At 52.9% G+C, this 19,830-nt stretch overlaps 1 protein-coding gene across 4 annotated transcripts in view; it reads left to right on the forward strand.

Annotated features, from left to right (window-relative positions):
* Positions 1 to 19,830, forward strand: part of ZFYVE28 (zinc finger FYVE-type containing 28) — a 114,372-nt gene that overhangs the window by 91,806 nt on the left and 2,736 nt on the right. For all 4 annotated transcript variants that reach the window (XM_079154393.1, XM_079154394.1, XM_079154396.1 and 1 more), the window contains 3 exons: positions 17,425 to 17,579; positions 18,248 to 18,364; positions 19,718 to 19,822. In XM_079154393.1, the coding sequence (XP_079010519.1) occupies positions 17,425 to 17,579; positions 18,248 to 18,364; positions 19,718 to 19,822 (377 nt within the window). The remainder of the gene's footprint in view (positions 1 to 17,424; positions 17,580 to 18,247; positions 18,365 to 19,717; positions 19,823 to 19,830) is intronic.

A 19,830-nucleotide genomic window follows, 5' to 3' on the forward strand; every position in this document is an offset into this window, starting at 1 on the left:
GATGCTAGAATGAGTTGGGAGGCCTGTCTGCTCCTTCAGTTTTCTGCAAGAATATTATAGAGCTGGCATTCCTTTGGCCTTAAATATTACACAGAATTTACTAACAAAACCATCTGGGCCTAGAGTTTTCTCTGGAGGAACATTTTTACTACAAATCCAATTTCTTTCCTAGCTGTGAATCTGCTCAGTGATCCATTTCTAGTTCAGATAATAAGCAGAACTTATTTGCCACAGCATCGTGTGGTCCTCATTCCCTACTCCCTCCTGACCTCCTCCCAGATGTGCTCATAGCACCTCTGCTCAGAACACTCCCAGACGCCCTGTCTCCCTGTTTTTCACCTCAGGCCCTCAGGGACCTATGCAGCCCTCCCATCCAGTCCCTGGGCCACTGTTGCCTTCCCTCATCCCTGCAGCATCCTCTGACCAGACAGAGCACCTGCTTTTAGATGGTTCCATTCTCCTGCTTCTGGCCCCTATTTGCTCCTTTGAGCTACTACCCTTCCCTGCATGCTGTGATGGTCCTCCCTTCTACACCAAGCCACCAGTACAGTCACACGTGCCGCCTTTGCCGAGTTTGTGGGGAGCTTTGCCTATGTGGCGTTGTTGAGTCCCATGGCCACCTTCGAGCAGTTGTTCCCATGGTCACCCTGCTCACCCAAATGTCTGACCGCAGCCTCTGGGCTACATGCAGGACCTGTTCTCAGGGTCCACCTACACATCCCATGTTCTGTGGCACCACAGCTCCAGGAACCTGGATGTGACCTAGGAACCTTGGTTGAGCAAATGTACAGCTTCTGGCCAAGTGAGAAAGGGAGGCCCCATGGGCTGAAGGGCAGCAGGACCTCAGAGGACACCCTAGGTGCTGGGGACATCAAGATCAAGTCCAGGTTCTCACATCCTTGGTTTTCTCCCCCAGGTCCTACCCTGTGGCCCGAGGAGCCCCACCTACCTGCTGCCCCTCAGCCCAGTGCAACCCCAGGGCATGCTGGTAGTGTTCCAGCCCCAGCACTGAGGGCACAGACATGGCAGCCCTCAGACTGGTCCATGTCCTCAGGTAGGCAGGTGGCCTCTGTGGGTATGGGAGGCTGCAGTGCTGGAGGGCATCTCCAGGAGAACAGGACTGGGCAGATCCAGGCTTGCTGTGCTGTGCCTCCTGGTGTAGCCAGCTGACCTCTCTCCCTGCAGGTCTCCAGAGAAGGGCTATAGCCCCTGGTTCTGGCCCTCAGCAGTGCTCAGTGGGGGCATAGCAGCTCTCTGTCAGGAGTGCCCATGTGAACCAAGACCACTTCCTGCCCATCACCCTACTTTCTCATCATCCATGGTCAGGGCAGAAACTAGAGGGTTTGCACTGGAATGGTGCTCAGTGGTCAGAGTTGGCTCCTCGGGGAGCCAGGAGGAGGAGGGGGCTTCCTTCTGAGCTGAGGCCACTGAGGTGAGAGTTGAGCAGGCTGCCCTGCTGCCTGAGGCTTCCTGCTCCTGGAGGCTCTGGGCAGCATCCCATGGGACCAGGAAATCCCAGTCTGAATGGCCACTTCTCTAAAGCAGAGTCTTTCTTCCCATCTTCACTCAGGCAAGGCAAGAGGAAACAGGTTTAAATCGCTGACTGTGGAACAGGGAGACCAGTGCGCATCCTCAGGCAAGTCCACCTGCAGCTTCAAGGTTCCCTTGCCACAGAGGCAACTGTTCAGAGGCTTTTTTTTTTAATTTAATTTTTTTTTGTAAACAAATGGGATCCATGTTGTTTCTGTTTGTACATGGAGTAACAACATACCATTTGCGTAATCATACATTTACATAGGATAATGGTATTTGAGTCATTCTGTTTTTTTCCCTCCCCCCCCACTCCTCCCTCCCCTCTTTTCCCTCTATACAGTCCCTCCTTCCTCCATTCTCACCCCCCTCACCCCCCATTATGTGTCATCATCCACTTAGCAGCGAAATCATTCAGCTTTTGGTTTTTTGAGATTGGCTTATCTCACTTAGCATGATATTCTCCAATTTCATCCATTTTCCTGCAAATGCCATAATTTTGTTAGTCTTTATAGCTGAGTAATATTCCATTGTGTATATACACCACAGTTTCTTTATCCATTCATCAATTGAAGGGCATCTGGGTTGGTTCCACAGTCTGGCTATTGTGAATTGAGCAGCTATGAACATTGATGTGGCTGTATCTCTGTAGTGTGCTGATTTTAAGTCCTTTGGGTATAGGCCGAGGAGTGGGATAGCTGGGTCAAATGGTGGTTCCATTCCAAGTTTTCTAAGGAATCTCCACACTGCTTTCCAGGGTGGCTGCAAATTAGTGCAGCAGCAATGTATGAGTGTACCTTTTTCCCCACATCCTCTCCAACACCTATTGTTGCTTGTATTCTTGATAATCGCCATTCTAATTGGGATGAGGTGGAATCTTAGGGTAGTTTTGATTTGCATTTCTCTTATTACTAAAGATGTTGAACATTTTTTCATATATCTGTTGATTGTTTGTAGATCTTCTTCTGTGAAGTGTCTGTCATTTCCTTAGCCCATTTGTTGATTGGGTTATTTGTATTCTTGGTGTAGAGTTTTTTGAGTTCTTTATATATTCTGGAAATTAGTGCTCTATCTGAAGTATGAGTGGCAAAGATATTCTCCCACGTTCAGAGGCTTTTAAAAGCAGCAAAAGCTCAGAGAGTCTGTAAGGCATGAATGGGGGTGGGTGGCAGCAGTGCCTGTATGTACACATGTATGCATATGTGTGCACACGAGTCTGTGTGCGTGTGTATGTGCACGCACTTCTGCTTATCCGCTTTTCCCAATTTTAGAATGGGACCCCTGCAAGGTAGTTAGGAGGTGATGCTGTGAGATCAGGTTCTGATATGTTAGGGTGGAACCTGGGGCCTCACACATGCTAGGCAAGCACTTTACCACTGAGCCTACTCCCCAACCCACCGTGGGGCCTTTTTAAGAGCTGAGCAAGTGTCAGCCTGGGTCTGGTTGTGTCTCCGAGCCCAGCATCTTGGTCAGGCAGGGCTGAGCCCAGAGGAAGCAGACCATAGCCCCCTGCTCCCCATAGCTCCTTGGCTGAGGGAGCAGCTTTGTGCCTAGCTTTAGGGGGAAAGTGAGGAACCAGGTGAGCACCCAAGGCAACGCCCTTCCCAACCCCTGGTCTGCAGTGGGGAGGGGTGAGGCCTGCCTAAAGGGACTGACTTCCTGGGAGGCTGGTGAGCTGAGGGCATCACAGCTGCTCTGGGGCCCAGGGGACAAGGTGTGGCCCTGCCAACTCTGCTGTACCCTGGCTTTGGGAAATGTCTCCTGGGGGCCATCAGCAAGCAGCTTCATAGACTTACTCACTGACAGCTGGACAGGGACTAGTGGACAGACGGGACCCACTATGGAGGGGTTGTCATAGCAATGTGAGGGTAAACCTCAGGAGTCAGGCACCATTGCATCCAGTCCTATGGGCTGGCAGACTTGGTCTTCCATGCCTTGAAGGAGAGCTGGGCCTGGGCAGTGCAGCCTCAGGGAGATCAACGTGGGTGACCTTTCCTCCCTGGGCTAGTCCTGTACCTGGACCCCTCAGGCACACAGCTTGTTGGCCTGTGGCTGGGACAGGTGGCTCTGGTAGAGCCAGCGTCCCCCTGTCCATGCAGGCCTGCATTCTCTTGGTTGTCAGCTGATAGCCCCAGCAAGGATGGGGCGCCCTTGGGCCTGCCTGCCATCTGTTCTGTCCTCCTCCAGCTTGCACCTTCATCTGTCTCTCCGGGACCTGAAAGTGTCCTTAGAGGGGAAGGGCTGGCTACATCTTCCACTGCCTGCCTGTCACTCCCAAATCTGGGTGGGACTCTTGCTCAGAGTGCTCCTTCTGGACACCACAGGCAGGTCTGGAGACCTTTCCAAGATCTTAGTCCCCAGGTCCATGGCCTGCTGACCCTAGTGCACAAGGCCCCAGGCAGTTTCAAAATGGAGACTGTGGGGAGGGGTATGCTTGCAACCAGCGTGGGGCAGAACTTGGTTACTCCAGGGCTGGGGCAGCTTGACGTCCTTGTCCTGCCTGGCCCTTTGGAGGGCTGACCTCTCTGACAGTGGCAGGTAGAGGCAGTCTGTGGCCCTGAGAGCTGGTCCAGCAGCCATGGCCCCCACCTCCAATTAGCCCCCATGCCTCTCGGGAGGCTGTGCCTCTGCTCCATTGTAGGCGCAGGGCCTCCCAGCGGGAAGACTTGAGTGCCCACCCCTCCATGGTGTGTGCTCAGGCATCCCTGAGCACCCTGGGTGGACGGCATTATCTTCTCATTCTGCAGTACACCAAGGCCCTGGGACAGCAGAAGTAATGACTCAGGGCCCTCCGCCCTCACTGCCCCTCTTCCTGTGAGTCCCCGCCACTCCTGAGACTCCCATCCAGGGTCCTTGCTGGCACCATGGGATTCTGGTCCCAGGCCAGGCCCTTCTGCATCCTCAGTGGACTCACCTTGCAGGCAGGACCCTTGGCACCCTCAAGGAGTCTGGGCAGGACCAAAGTCTGTGACCTCAGCAGAAGTGGGTGGGAGTGGGTGTGAAACACCTAAGGGACACTGAGTGGCTTGTCTCTAGGGACATCGGCACTACTGCTGTGCAATTAGAGATGAGAAACGGGCTAATTTTCATGGCTATGCTGCCTGCAAACCCAGTCTCTGTTTTGCATTTGGAACTTGAAACCATGCTGTAGGTATTTGCCGTCCACAGTGATTCCTCTGACTCCTTCGGCCTGTGGAATAAGAACTGCTCCTTCCCCCCCGCCAGCCTTGTTGCCTGCCTGCCCTGGGGGCGCAGCACGGGGAGGGAGAGCCCAGAGGAGGCTTCACCTGAGTGCCCTGGGACCCCTGAGTGTGGGTCTGTGCACAGTGATGTCTTGTCACACATCATCTGGCCGTCGGCTTCTGGCTCCCTTTCTTTAACTCTCCAGGCCCGTGTCATTCCCTGCAGTTGGGGCTGTGCACACAGCCTTGACCGCTGACCCCTCAAGGCAGTGTCATCATTCAGGTTCCATGGGAAAGCCAGGCACAGTGGGGAACACCTATAATCCCAGAGGCTGGGGAGGCTGAAACAGGAGCATTACCAGTGTAGGGCCAGTCTGGGCAATTTAGTGAGACTTAGTGAGACCCTGTCTCCAAATAAAAATTTTAAAAGGGCTGGGGATGCCGCTCAGTGGTAGAGTGCCCCTGGATTCAAGCTACAGTTCTGCAAATTTTGTAGGAAAGAAGCGGAGACTGGGAGTCATGGAGTGATCTGCTCAAGTTCACAGGACTGGTCAGCGTGGAGCCAGGACCCAAGGCCAGGACTCTCTGACTGCAACACTACCAGTGTCATGGCACCAGGAGTCCCATAATAGGTGGGGTGTGAACAAGCACCCCGTTTTATGTGCACACATGTGATGGAGACCTTGGCTGTTCCTACCGTTACAGGAGCCTGTGGACATGCGCTCTCATATCATAGGAACAAGTCTTGTTTTTGTCCACCTGACATGTCCCACATCCTCATGTGCCCTTCCAGCTGTGAAGACCCCTGTGCATGCCTGTGATCCCAGCTACTGGGGAGGGGACTTGGGGATCCATCAGAGGCAGGAGGATTGTGAGGCCACCCGCGCAATGTAGCAAACACCCTTCTTAAAACAGACGGACATAGTGGGCTGGGGACGTAGCTCAGTTGGTAGAGTGCTTGTCTTGTAAGTCCAAGGCTTGGGTTCCATCCCCAGCCCTGCAAAAAAAAAAAAAAAAAAGACAGACAAGGACAAGCAGGCAGGGCTCCCCTCTGCTCAGTGCCTTCCTCGAGTGCTTGTGATGTTCATGGCCTCCACATGAGAGCACCCTTCACAGTCACCTTGGAGCTGTTCAGTGCTCCATCTGTGGAACGAATACAGCAAGTGAACACTTTGCAAGGCACTGTAAACATCGATCTCAGACTTAGAGCCCCTTAAGTGACTTGGGCCATAATTATGTGACTCCTTCTTTTGAATATCAGAGACTTATTACACGTGCTACTGGTGTGAATCATTTCCACTTTCCACTCGCTGTGGGCACAGCCCTGCCTCCCCTGCCATGCGTGTGGCCTACTTGGAGGCCTGGCGTCTGTGTCTGTGCTGCCCCAGTGCCATGCAGGAGGGATCTTCCTTGTCTGGTCACACAGTTATTTGACTGCCCGTTCATTGGGTTGGGGAGCAGGTCTCTGGGCCAAGTATCTGACCAGGCTCCCAGGCTCACCTGGCAGTAGGTAAGATGGTTCTGGGATTGAATTACAGATTCCACTTCCTGGTTCCTGTTCTGCGGCTGCTGTAACCAAATACCCACAAGCAGGAGGCTTAAGTGACTGGATTCTTCACAGTTCTGAGGTCGGGTACTGGCCAGGGGCAGTGCTCCAGCTGGGGCTCTTGGGAGGACCCAGCCAGCCTCTTCCAGCTGCCCGTAGCTCCTGGCATCCCCCTTTCCTGTGGCTGCATCCCTGGGACCCCCCGCCTCTCCTGAACCCTGCGTCTCCCCTTCCACCTCTCCTCAGGATACTTACTGGACGTAGGGCCTGGGGAGAAAGTGCGAGATGGTCTCACCTCAAGAGCCTCTGCTCAGTATAACTGCAAAGACCCTTTTCTAAAATGCTTACAGTCCGTTTCTGGGGATTTGATGTGGACACATCATATTTTGGAGGGTGCCCCAAACTTAGCCCACTGGTATCTGAGTCCTGTGCTCCTACCACTCTACTCTTCCTCCCTGTGGAGAGCCTCCACCTTCATGGCCCCGCAGGAGAGGACAAGAGGAGAGACCTGCTGAGCACTGGGGTCTCTGCAGGTCCTGAAGGTTGCTCTTTTCCTAACGCCCATCATCACTGAGCACTGCTGCAAAGGGGAGAGACTGCATGGAAGTTCTCCACTGCCTGCCCATCAGGTATCTGTTAGAAGGCCAGGGTGTACTGGACTGCATAGAGCTGGTAGGTGCTGCAGAGTGCTGAGGTATTGGAGTGCTTCTCTGGGAGCATGGGGAGATGATGCCTGAGCAGCAGTCCTGTAGGGTAGGGCCAGGAAAAGAGCTAGGCATGAGGTAGGGCAGGGATGGCTTCTCCAAAGAGACCGAGGAACAACCCGGATGAACTAGGGGGCTTCTGTGAGTATCCAGGCAAAGAGCCTTCTGGGTTCAGTGACATCCGTGCAACATCTGTGCAAAGGCCCTGTAGCCACAGCCTGCCTAGCCTGTCTGTGACAGCAAGAAGCAAGGCTGAGAGGAGTAGGTGAAGGGATAACGCAGGAGGGGAGGTTGACAGAGATGAGGAATGGAGGATTTGAGTTCTGATTTGTGTTTTGAAAGGTTCTCTGTCCTGGACCTGTGGGGTCTTGGCAGGGGCTGTATCTCCTTGGGGCAGCCCCAACAGTTCAGGGTGCACTGTGCCTCTCAGGGCCTGGTGCGGGCTCCTCTGAGGCCTGGGGAAATTCTGCTTCATGAGTTTTCCTTAGGCCGCCCTGGGGGGCATAGAGCCAGGTGGGCTCTATGGGAGTGTCATGTCAGGCCCCTGAACAGCCTTGCCTGGGCTGAGATCATAATGGAAGCCCAGTCCACCTGTGCTGCCTCACCCTCAGGCCCTGACCAGGGCTGCCAGCACCCTGGCACCCCCAGCATTCCAGGACCCCACCAGCCCTACTGCCTTGCTGGAGTGGGGGGAGTCACCTGCCTGGGTCTCCCAACAGCTGTGAGCACTTGCTGCCTCTCACCCTCTGCGCAGGCCAGAGGGTGCTGCATGGGAAACGTCCAGGCACTGACGTGTGGGATCTGACCTGGGCAGGAGACACAGGCTGGATCAGGGCAGCTGGACCCATGTGGGAAGCCCCTTTGCCATCTGGCCTCTAGGAGGCTGCCACTCAATGTGTCACCTGTTTCTTTGCCTCCTGTGATCAGTCACTGCCATAGACAAGTTCCAGGTCCCTGTGCTATTTGGGGCATGTCCTGCAGATATGAGCTCCCCACAAGGTCCTCTGCCAGCCGCTGGGCAGCTGGGTGGCTCTGAGACCAGCCCTTATCCCCCAACCCCACTCAAAGTGCCTGTGCAGTGTAGTGTGGTTGACCCTGCCCTGGGTGACCCTCCATTGTTCTGTCCACTTAGGCTCTTTCTGGGGCCTCAGGCTGATGGAGTGTCAGTCATAGGTGCTGGGGTGGCCACACTCCCTCCTGCCCTAGGGTCTGTTGTGGTGTCCTGTACAGATAAGCGAGATCCCCCGGGGAAGGGTGTGTACACACTGGAGCCTCTGAGATGGGGCTTACACCCTAATCAGGCTTCTCTTCAGCAAGGTGCTTTGCTTTTGCTCTGGGTTCTTTCCCAGGATGTTAGCTGCCACTCAGTTCCTCCATTTTAGTATCTGCCTGTTGTATCAGTTAGTTATGCTGCATAACAAATCCCAGTATGCCAAGTGGCCTCAGGAAGTGCCTGGAGGTCATCTCAGCTCCCACAGCCCAGACCAGGTGTGGTGTGAGGGGCTCTCTGTGCCAGGTCCCAGCAGGCCCACAGCCCAGACCAGGTGTGGTGTGAAGGGCTCTCTGTGCCAGGTCCCAGCAGGCTGACATCCAGAGTCGGGTGGGCAGGCTTCTCATCTGGAGCTGGTATCATTTCTGCCCACATGTCTTGTGGAACAAGGGGAGATCAAAATAGTCATGACAGGTCCAGAGCGCAGCACTGCCCAGCCTCAGTGGCCATGCACCTGTCCTAGGGATTCAGGCTGCCCAGTGCCTGCCAGATGCTCACCCCCATGAAGGTAGGACTATGCTCACCTCTGACTGGTTGCCTTTCTGGTGTCCCCAAGCTGACATTCACAGGGTCTCACTAACAGCGGCAGGCTGGCCTGGGGATAGGAGGGAGGAGCATCTCGTGGCACCCATTCCCAGGGAGAAGCAAGGTTGGTGCCAAATAGGCTCTCTCTGCAGCCTTGTAGTAGGACCCTAGTCCTGCAGCAGATGTGGCAGGCTAACATTCCTGCACTTGCAGTGTCCCTGCCTGCAGATGATTTGGGGAAGGGGGGCACCTGTGATGGGTTCCCAGATTGTTCCCACTTCCCTGAGGGCCAGAGGAGCATGGTCACTGGAAGGCACCCCAAGAGAATGCACCAGAATCTGAATGACACTTAGAAGCCACCTGACTCTGGCTAGAATCTGCCAGGAGGATCGCAAGATGGCAGTGTTGGGCAGGCCACCAGCCAGCTGACCATATGGCTGTGAGAAGACTTCCTTAGGAGCAGAGTCATGCATTAGAGCCACCAGGAGAATGACCACAAGTGGCTGGGGAGGACCGAAGCAGGAAGACATGGTCTGTTCAGAAGAAATGGGCAGATCTGGGCTGACAGAAGTACAACGACCTGCCAGCCATCGTCCTGGCCAGGGATGCGGCTGCCATGACAAAGTACCTTGACACCTGGCAACTGAGAGTGTTGATGTCTCACCATCCCGGAGGCTGCAAGTCCCCAGCAAGGTGTCCAGGGCCGGCTCCCCTGAGGCTGTGAGGGAGCTTCTGTCCCGGGCCCCCTGCAGCTCCTGGTGGTTCCGGTGTCCCTGGGGCTCCTTGGCTCATAGAACCAGCACCCTGACCTCTGCCGTCATTGTCACAGGACGTTCTCCCTGCCTGCGAGTCTGTCCAAGCTCCCCTTACACGAGGACACCAGTCATGGGGATGAGGGCCACCTGCTCCAATGCGGCCTCATCTGAACTGATTACACCTGCCAGGACCTTATTTCCAAATGAGGCCACCATCTGAGGGACTGTGGGCTGTGACTGAAACATGGATTGGGTGGAGGGGACACCATTCAGCCCTCCTTGTGCACACACCTCACTGCCAAATCCTCGCCATGCTAGACTTCAAGGGCACTGACCAATGAGCAGGGTCCACCTGCTGCTGATTTCCAAATGTGACTGAGCAAGTCAGCTGTGACTTTGGCTACTGATTCCAGGGTATCTCCTGGAAGGTGTCCTAACCCTGTTCTACCCCAGGACTCACAGAGGAAGGCAAAGCTAGATCTTGCTGAGGTTGGCAGATCAAGGCTCTGGATACTTTCCTCTTGTGACCAGAGGTGTCCTAGATGGTGCGTCCACCCTGGCTCAGGGGCCCCCTGAGCAAGGCCTTCACACAAGTTTCCCAGGAAGGCCATGCTCACCCCCATCTCAGGCCTCATCAGTCAGGTCTCTGCCAACTTGTCCCCCGAGGCTGGCCTGGCCCCTCTATGCCCTGTCCCACTCTCCACCCTTCCTCTCATTGTCTCCAAGCCCTTACCCTGGCAGAAGACAGTCTTACTTCCGAGCAGTTTTCCAGGCTGACTGTATGCCCCCTCGGCCCCCGTGGCATGTGGCCAGGACTCTGCCAGTGCATGTGTCCTGTGTAGCACCTGGCCTAGCACATGGGTACTTGGTCTACTCACTCCCATGCGGACTCTGGATGGTGAGATTCTAAGACAGGGGCAGCACAAACCATGATTCACACTCTGTTTCCTCAAGAGTCTATTTTGGAACGTATGGAGCATCCTTTGGAGACCCGTGGCCAACAGGGTGGGGTCCAGGCCCCTCGGGACACTGGCAAATCCTGCCCTTGTCTCTGCCTCTGTGTGGCCCCTTCCAGCATTGCCAGAGTGGGCTCCACAGGTCTCTACTCAGGCTGTCCTTATGCTGACCCTCCAGGAAGCACTCCTAGTGCCCCAGGCCCTCCTCCACCCTGAGCAAAGAGGTCCTCTTCCAATCCTCATAACATGCCTTATCTGTGGCTCTTCCATTATGCAATATTGTGTGATACTTAACTGTTTGCCTATTTAGCTCTGTTGTCAAATCCTGAGCTCCTAAGGACTCAACTGTGCAATTCCTGGCTCATAATTGGTGCTTAGTCTATGTTTGTAGGACAAGTGGGGAATGATTGGTTGGATGGATGGATGGATGGAAAGATGAATGAATGGCTAGATGGATGGGTGGACACATGCAAGGGAGACTTATAAGGAGCAGCCAGCCTACCAACTGTTTCCAAGCTTCCATTTCCTCCACCAAGCACTGCTTTTGAAGCCCATCAGTCTCTTGTTGTTCTTGCTTTCCTGTTAGCTGGGTCTTTGCAGAGAGCTGCAAGGGTTCCCAGATGTTGTGACCAGAACATCTCACCGTGCTCTTTGTTTTCCCAAGTGGGCATTCTTATTTCACAGGCTCTCAGAAGTTCAAGATAATGAAAGCCTTTTTTCTGTCTACACACTCAGTTACTAAATTCTTCACCACCTGATTCACTTGGGCATTTTACCATCTTCCTTTTTAAAAGTGATTGGTATTGAAATTTTAGGTTCAATAAAATGCCCTCATTTGCTGAATTCAGATATATCCAGTTTCCAAGATTTCACAGGTTTCCCTCAGATTTTTCTACTGCCACAATAAATTCACTTTTTTCTCCTCCATGTGCGCTGTCCACGGGAAGCACTTTGGAAAGTTTGCATTGCTGGCATGGCCTGACTGTGACCATGGCTGAAGAAGTGAACTGGACTGCACCAGAATCACTCTGAATTTCTGTAGCAGAGAATGACGTCTCACAGTCAGTGGAACCAGGGAATCCGCTTGCCTTCTGTGGCAGGAAGGAGAACCCAGCCGCAGTCCCTGGAGAGTGGAGAAGCTGCGGAGTTGCTGGAGAGTTCCGCATCTGTGAGCGTGTTGGTGGTATGCCGATGTGCTAGGGTAGTGGTTGGTGCTAGTGACAAGAGTGCGGACTTTTTGGCCAGGCTTAGGAAGCCCCTGGCAGGGGCCAGGGCCCTGCTCCTCAGCCTCTGCCTCCTACGGCTGGCTCTCCTGTGTCTTGAGCCCTCACTGGAGGGGCACCTGTCACTCTCCAGTTCATGTATGCAGTGTTCCACTGGATCTGGCTTTCAGAGGGTCTGATTCCCTCCAGGGGTCTCACCTCACCTCTCCCCTGTCCAGCAACTGCCAAGGCAGGTCAACACCCTTCCAAACCCAGCTTCCTGGGCCTCCCGATGCTCAAACAATGCCTGTGCAGGAGGCCCAGCAATGTGCTGACCCAGACAGGACTCAGCTGGGGCTCCAGGTGAAATCCCCAGCTCTACCTCCGTATCCTGTTCTTTTGTTGCTCTTGGCCCTAGAAGCCCAGCTGGACTCCTGGTGGTAAGGGCCTCCTTGGCTTTTCTGTCTGTGGCCAGTCTCTGTAAGCACCCCCCTTGGCTCACTTTCTGCCGTTCATCCAACTTCTTCACTCTTCTGCCAGGCTTCAAACCAGTCCAAGTGGGGCCTCAGGAGAGTGTTATTCAGGGGGGTGTATGGTGCCAGCAGCAGGATGCTTGTCCAGAAAGGCTTCTTATCTGGGGTCAACCCCGCAGCCTCTTCCTTTTCTGGGAAATGAACCTCTTGCCACAAAAGGGCCCAAGGATGCCATCTGCTGCTGGCAGGTACTTTGCTCTCTTCTTGGAATAGCATTTAGTCTTTTGATCAGAAATGTAATACTTGACCACAGGAGAGGTTTTGGTAAATAATGACCTGCCTGCAGGCCTGCTATTCAATAATGAAATGTCATACTGAAGCTTCATATTTATAGTTGAGTGTATCTCCTAATTTCCCATCTATGTACTTATGATATTTCTAATTTTTTAAAAAGTGCTACCTTTTTCATTTAATATATTAACATTTGCAGTGTTCTCAGCTATCCATCATACAGGTGTGACTTCATATGCAGAGTCAGCCCTCTGTTGATGGATGCGTGGCTTATGAGATATCCCTTGTTTACGACTACAGGAAAGGTCACAAGGGTGCACAACTGTCACCACCCTCAGATTCCAGAATGTCACCCTGTAAGGAAGCCCCAACGCCATCAGTGGACATCTCCACCACCACCCCCACCAGGCCCCGCCACCGCCTCGGCTCTGGCTGCCCCGCTCCACTTTCTGTCTCCCTCAGTTGGCCTGTCCTGGGCGTTTTGGGTAGTGTGTGGCCTTTTGTGACTGGCCTGATGACTTCCAGGCTCACCCACACTGTAGCATGTGTCAGTGTCTGGCTCCTTCCTGTGGACGTACCTTGTTTTGTTTACCTGCTTGTCCTACCTGAGCCTGCCATTTCACTTTCTGGCTTCTCCACATCCTCCCTGTCCTCACCCACACTCATTTTTAGTTTTGTTGTTTTGAAACAATTATTTCAATGGATGTAAAATGATATTTTATTGCCATCTTGATTTGCATTTCCCAAATGAAATGATGTTGAGCGTCTTCTCTTAGGTTTTTTGTACACTTGTATACCTTCTTTGGAAAAATGTGTATTCAGATCCATTTTCCAGTTTTTAGCTAGGTTTATTTTGTATTTTTATCATTGAGTTATAAGGGTTCTTTCCATATTCCAGATACTATTCCTTAACTTTATTAGACACACAATTTTCAAAAATTATTCTGTTTTTTCTTTTTGTACTTTCTCAACAGTGTCCTATGAAGCACAGAGGTTTTTAATGTTCGTGAATGTGTCTGTGTTTTCTTTTGATGCTGTTTTAGGTGTCATTTCTGAGAGACTGTAACCTAAGCCAAGGTTACAAAGATGTGCACCTGTGTTTTCTTTTAAGAACTCTGTGGTTTTAGCTCTTGGATTTAAGTATTTGTTCCATTTAAAAAATTTTTTTTAGTTGCAGATGGACACAATACCTTTTTTTTTTTTTTTTAATTTATTTATATGTGGTGCTGAGGATGGAACCCAGTGCCACACACATGCTAGGCAAGTGCTGTACACTGAGCTACAGCCCAGCCTATGTTTGTTCCATATTGAGTTCACATTTGCATATGGGATAAGGTAAGAATAGGACTGCTGGCTTTGGCACGTGGCTGTCTGGTTTCCCAGCAGTGTTTATTGAAGACTGCTCACTCCCCTCTGCTGGAAATCAGCTGCGTCAGTGCACAGTCCACATGGACTTCTTTCTGGACTCTAGTTGTGTATGCAGGGCCTGTGTCACAGTCTTGATCACTGAGGATGCTTTTCAGATTTTGAGTCATGGGTGTAAGTCTGAGTCCTCCCACTTATTTTTTCTTCTTCAAGGTTGTTTTGGCTTTTCTGGCTCCTTGCATTTCAGTATGAATTTTAGGATCAGCCTATCAATTTCTGCATGGAAACAAAAGGCAGCCGACTTTTTTATTGGGATTCATGGGATCTGGAGATCAATTTGGGGAGCTTGCCAGCTTGCCAATCCATGAACACAAGATGACTTTCCATTTAATCATCTCTTTTGATTTATTTCAGTGATGTTTTCTAGTTTTCAGCGTATAACTTCACACTTCTTTCATTAAATTTATTCCAAGTATTTTGATCTTCTTGTTGTACATGGGATTATGTTTTAAATTTCATTTTCAATTTATTGCTGCCACATCTAAATATGAGTTTTTAAAATACGTCTTTATTAATATGTAGTGTAAAGACCATAAATTCCACCCTTTTGCGGCATATGTGTCAGGGCTGGGGTGTGGCTCGGTGGCAGGTCACGTGCCTAGCATGCGCAAGGCCCTGGGTGCACACACTGAAAAGGCATACATCATGGTTTCTAGCGTGCAGACACCCAGACTTCTACACTGGACACCACCCTGATCCAACCTTCTTGCACACACTGGCCTCTTCCTTCTCTGCCTTGATCATGTTTGTTTTTTTGGATCTGGTAGAACACTCGTGACGTAGAACCCGCCATCCTGACCATGTTAACTGTGCCTCTGCAGCCAAGCACAGCCACTCCCACTGGCTCTCTCCAGAATGCTTTCATCTTTTGAACTTGAACTTGGGCCCCGTTCCCCTCCCCGACTCCTGGTAACCACGCTCCTATTCTTGTTGCCCTGGCTTTGCCCACTCTAGGGACCTCCTGTGAGTAGAGTACTACAGGAGTCTTTCCTTGGTGCCTGCTCTCTTTGACTTAGTGCTTTCAGGGCGTGTCCACATTGTGGCACGGGTCCGAATTTCCTTCCTTCTGGAGGCTGAATGATTCTGTCATGCGCATATGCCATGTTCTGTTTGCCCATTTACCCTGGGTGCTCACTTGGAGGGTGTCGCCCTGCTGCCTTTGAGGTTAATGGTGCTATGGGCTTTTGTGGAAAGCATTTGTTGGACCTCCATCTTCAGTGATTTTGGGTGAGGCTGTCGACAGTGATAAAGGGGTGCTGGGTGAAAGCTGACGTCTAGGACAGTGAAGGCCCTTTCCCTCTCCTTCCTCAGCTCCCAGGGAGAGGTCAGCAAGGCCCACATCCAGGCTGAAGGTCAGGGCCTTTGCCTCTGTAAAACTGGACGAGCAGGGAGGAGGGAGCCATAGATCATCCTGAGGGTCCAGCAACACCTGGTTCCCTAACCTGCTATTCCCAGCCCCACCCAAGACTCCGCCCTCCTCAGTGTTCCAGTGAACACCCACTCTGCTAGGACTTCGCAATTAAATGCACACCCATGCACCACTGTCACACTGAAGGAAGGAACTTCTGGAGGTCTGTGCCTCTCCTGTCCCAGCCGCTCTCCATGCGGCAAACCATGGTCCTGAATGCTCAGGGGCATCTCTGTGCTTCAGAGTGGTTTGACGTCATGAGGGTGTGCTCTGAGTAAGACAGTGGGCAGTTCTCGTGTTTCTTGGGGGTGCGTCTGGGTCCTGCAGTGTGCAAGATCCACTTGCATGGTCAAGTGGCTACAACTGGCTCCCTTCTTCCTCTGCAACCCTTGCCCACAGATCACAGTGGACTCTCTAGCACATTGCTTGCAGGCTTGGGCTCCTTTCTGTTTTTCTCTGGAATATCCAGTCCTACCTTGAAGGTTCCATTGTGTCTGCAGACATACAAAGACAAGAGTTTCCAAGCTGGTATAGGGATGACTACCTGTAGTCCCAGCAACTTGGGAGGCCCAGGAAGGAGGATCATAAGTTCAAGACCAGCCTTAGCAACTTAGCAGGACCCCCACTCTCAAAATAAAAAATAAAAAGGATTAGGGAATGTAGCTTGTACTAGTGCACCCTAGTATAATCCCCAGTATCTAAAAACAAACAAACAAACAAACAAAAAGCCGAGTTTGGCATGTCTACTGGGCAGGTCCAGTTTCATTCAGGTGGTGCCAGATTACCTTTCCAGAGTGGTTGCACCCACTTACAGTCCCACCAGCAAGGTGAAAGTCTCCTGTTTTCCATCTATGACAGGCAGTCATTCAGGCCCTTCCTCAGACAGCCTAGGACTCTCAGCATCTGAGGCAAGCTGCTGGCATAGGAAACAGATTGAACAGACCAGTTCCCCTAAACGGGGAAAGAGGCAGTGCAGGGCACTGATGGCAACTTTTAAAACTTTGCAGTGAATGAACATTTCCAGATAGAAGACGTTGCCTCCAGGAAACAGCAGTCAGAGTAGGAAATTGAGAACCTGATAGCAGGAACTAAAACGTCAAGGGTACAATGGGAAGAAAAAGCAGAGGGAATCTCCCAGGAAGTGGGACATAAAGACAAGGTGAGAGAGGTAGGATATGTCATTTTTAGGGTGCAACTGGGGTGAAGGCTGTCAGCTGTGAGCACCCTTACACAGCTGCAGGCACCCCTGAGCAGCAAATGGATGAACCTGGTCACATCTGCTGGGAAGGCAGCAAGGGATGTGACAGGAGGTGGAGGCATCTGAGTGCCGTGTGGCCACATGTAGCATGTGTTGCAAGCTGGGTGACCTCAATCTACAAAAGCTTGCCCTGGCTGTCTGGAGACCCCAGTCCAGATGTGGCAGGGCCACTCTCCCTTCTGAGGCTCTGGGGAGAATTCCAACTCCTCCCAGCTCCTGGGGGCTCCAGGCGACCTCAGCTTGTGGCTGTGTCTCCAGTCTCTGGCTCTGTGGCTATATGGCCTCTTCCTCTCTATTGGGTACCTGTGCCGCCTCCTCTATGACTGATAAGGACACTTGTCATTGGATTTAGGACCCACTAAATAATCCCGGATAATCTGTTTAAGATCCTTCATTAAATCCATCAGCAGAAACCTTTTTTTCTGGATAAAGTCCCACTCACAGGTTCCAGGGCCCAGGGTGTGAACACATCTTTTGAGAGGTTGCCATTCAGTTCCCTGACCCTTAAAAGGCACAAAGGTGAGTTGGATCTTCCACAGATGAAAGTCAGTTGATCTTCAACTGAGGATGCCAGACGGAGTGGCCTACGCTTGTGAGTCGAAGCCATGTCAACACAGGAGGCACCGTGGAAGGAAGGGCTTGGAAGCGGTTGCCATAGGCAGCAGCCATTGCAGGCCCAGAGCAGCGCTGGCACAGGGTCAAAGTCCCGTCCGGCTACCTGGCTTTTTCAAGTGGGGCATGGGGATCACATTGACAACCCTCTGAAGTTGGTTCACAGGGATTCCGTACCTGGGCAGCTTGGCCCTCTGGAGAGGGAGCTGCGAGGCCTGCTGGACATCAGGCGCAGGCTCTCGCCCTACCCTCCATCTCCATACACCTGCATTCTCTTCTTTGTGCAGCTGTCCTCCAGCTGGATCCTGCTCCTCAGATAAGACCCAGCCGGAGGCGGCCCCTGCGGCCCCACCTGTCACCCCCGTGGCCACAAGAGAGAAGATCCGATCCAGGTTCCACGGCAGCCGTGACCTGATTCACCGCCTGTTCGTCTGCATCTCAGGTGTGAAGTCTGGGCCTGGGGTGGATCAAGGACCCACGAGGTGCTCCCTAGGGGAGTGGAGACCCCTGTGAGCAGCAGTCTTTCCCAGGGAGGCCGAAGGAGCTCTCTGGATGAGGGCCAGAGCCCTTTCCTCCAGGGAGTGCTGGGGGTGATGGGTGGGGCTGAGCAGAACAGCAGGGCACTGGGCACCTCCTCTGGGCAGGTCCACCCTGGGATCCCCAGCCACGTGGAGCCTGTACTGTGGCCCTGTAGTCCGATTTATTTGGTGCAGTGTGGTCATGGATATGGAGGCTGTGCCCACTGGGAAGTGGGCAGGCTATGAATGGACACATCTGGATGCCCAAATTGCTGTGACAGTGACAGGGGCCACTGTGAGGCTAGGCATAATGGAGGCCCTGGTGAGCAGCCAGGACAGCTTAGTGGCCATAACAGCTTAGTGGCCATAACCTTGGATAAAGTGTGCTGGTAACAGAGTGGTCTGTGGTGGGCTGTGCAGTGGGTTGTGCATTAAGTTACCGTCCATATATACATCAAGGGAATCCTTTCCCAAGGGGCTGGGAAGTGCTGGCCTCTGAGCTCTGGCTAGGTCCTGCCCAGCACACAGCACCTGCCTCCAGATCGGTCAGCCTAATTCATCCTTCGTTCCATCCCTCTATCACACTGGTCAGGTGTGGCAGATCAACTGCAGACCAACTATGCGAGCGACCTGAGAAGTATTCTCAAAACTCTGTTCGAGGTCATGGCCACCAAGCCAGAAACAGATGACAAGGAGAAGCTAAAGAAGGGTGAGTGCCCACTCCAGGACAGGTGCTGAGCCTGTGCCAACCCCTGTGTCCACTGCCCTCAAAAAACCATATCTCCTTCTTCTGGGCAAATTCATCATGCTGCCAAGGCAGCCACGCATCCTAAGATTTGCATAACCAGATACGCCAGGCTGTCTGTGGAGGGGAGCCAGGATGCATCGCCTAGGGAAGTGGTTCCCCTGCCACTTTGCAAGCAGGTCACCTGGCTTTGGTCCCCTTGCACACACTGCAGCAAGGTGACCCAATTTTTTTTTATTGCAGATAGGTGCTGGGGATACTTGTCCTTCCTGTTAAAGCTAATACCAGGTGACTGGATGTGCCCCAGTGTCACTTCTACCCATCTGTCAAAGCATTCAGAAGTCAGCCAGGGTTAAGGGGAGGGGACGTGGGACCCCGCCCCATGGGGTAGCTGGCAGAGTCTATTGCTGACTGCGATTTGACTCACATTTGCATACTCGGCATGTCACAGGCACACACGTGTGCTCTCACAGACACATTTAGATTTACACACTGCACACTTACACGCACATAACAGGTATCGGTGAGGGAAAAGGCATCACGTCAGGGACTGATTAGCATGGGGAGTTTGGCCCTCTGTCCCTGCAGAGTTCTGAGTGGGAGAGGGGCTACAGCCCTGCTGCTTGCCCCTTGCACTGGGCTGAGACACCTCACTACAGGGCTTCTGCTCATGGGGTATCTGGCAACAGGATGGCCCACGTATTCCTGAAGCCCCCAGCCAGCAGAGTGTGTCCTTGCAGGTGAGGAGGAGCCTGTACCTGCCCAGCTCTGCTCCCCAAACCACACCACCAACCCACATTCTACCAGGGAATCTTGACAGGGATGCCATCTGGAAACCCAGATTCAGAGGAGGCAGAGACAAGCTCTGCTGAGCAGATAGGGACTGGAAGCCACTCAGACCATCCTTGGGGCAGGGCCCACACTGGGCTGCAGGACCCCTGCTTGCCTCCACAATCACAGTTCAAGGGACCTGATCACATGTGCCTGGGCCCCGGGGCTGGATGCCCTTGAGGAGCAGCTGACATGTACCTTAGGGCGCATCATGCTGTGCAAAGAGGAAGCTCTCAACTGACTGGAAGTCCTCTGCCAGGCCAGACACCCTACCTGACTAGGGAAGTGGTTCCCCCGCCACTTTGCAAGCAGGTCACCTGGCTTTGGTCCGCTTGCACACACTGCAGCCCTTGCTGGGGGACTGGCCCTGATGCTGGGTTTGGGGGAGTCCACCTACTGGGAGCACCCAGGTGTGCACAGCAGGGACAGTCAGTTACATCAACTACATTGCCCACCAAACCCCAGCAGCGCCATTGTTTCTTGCAGTTACCCAGACCCTGCGGAGTGCGGCCTTAGAGGACTGTGCGTTGTGTCAGGAGTCACTGTCGTCCTCAGAACTTGCAGCCAAGACCCGCGACGGGGACTTTGAAGGTGGGTGG

Source organism: Sciurus vulgaris, assembly GCF_902686455.1.
Source record: "Sciurus vulgaris genome assembly, chromosome: 9".
Classification (NCBI taxonomy): Eukaryota; Metazoa; Chordata; class Mammalia; order Rodentia; family Sciuridae; genus Sciurus; species Sciurus vulgaris.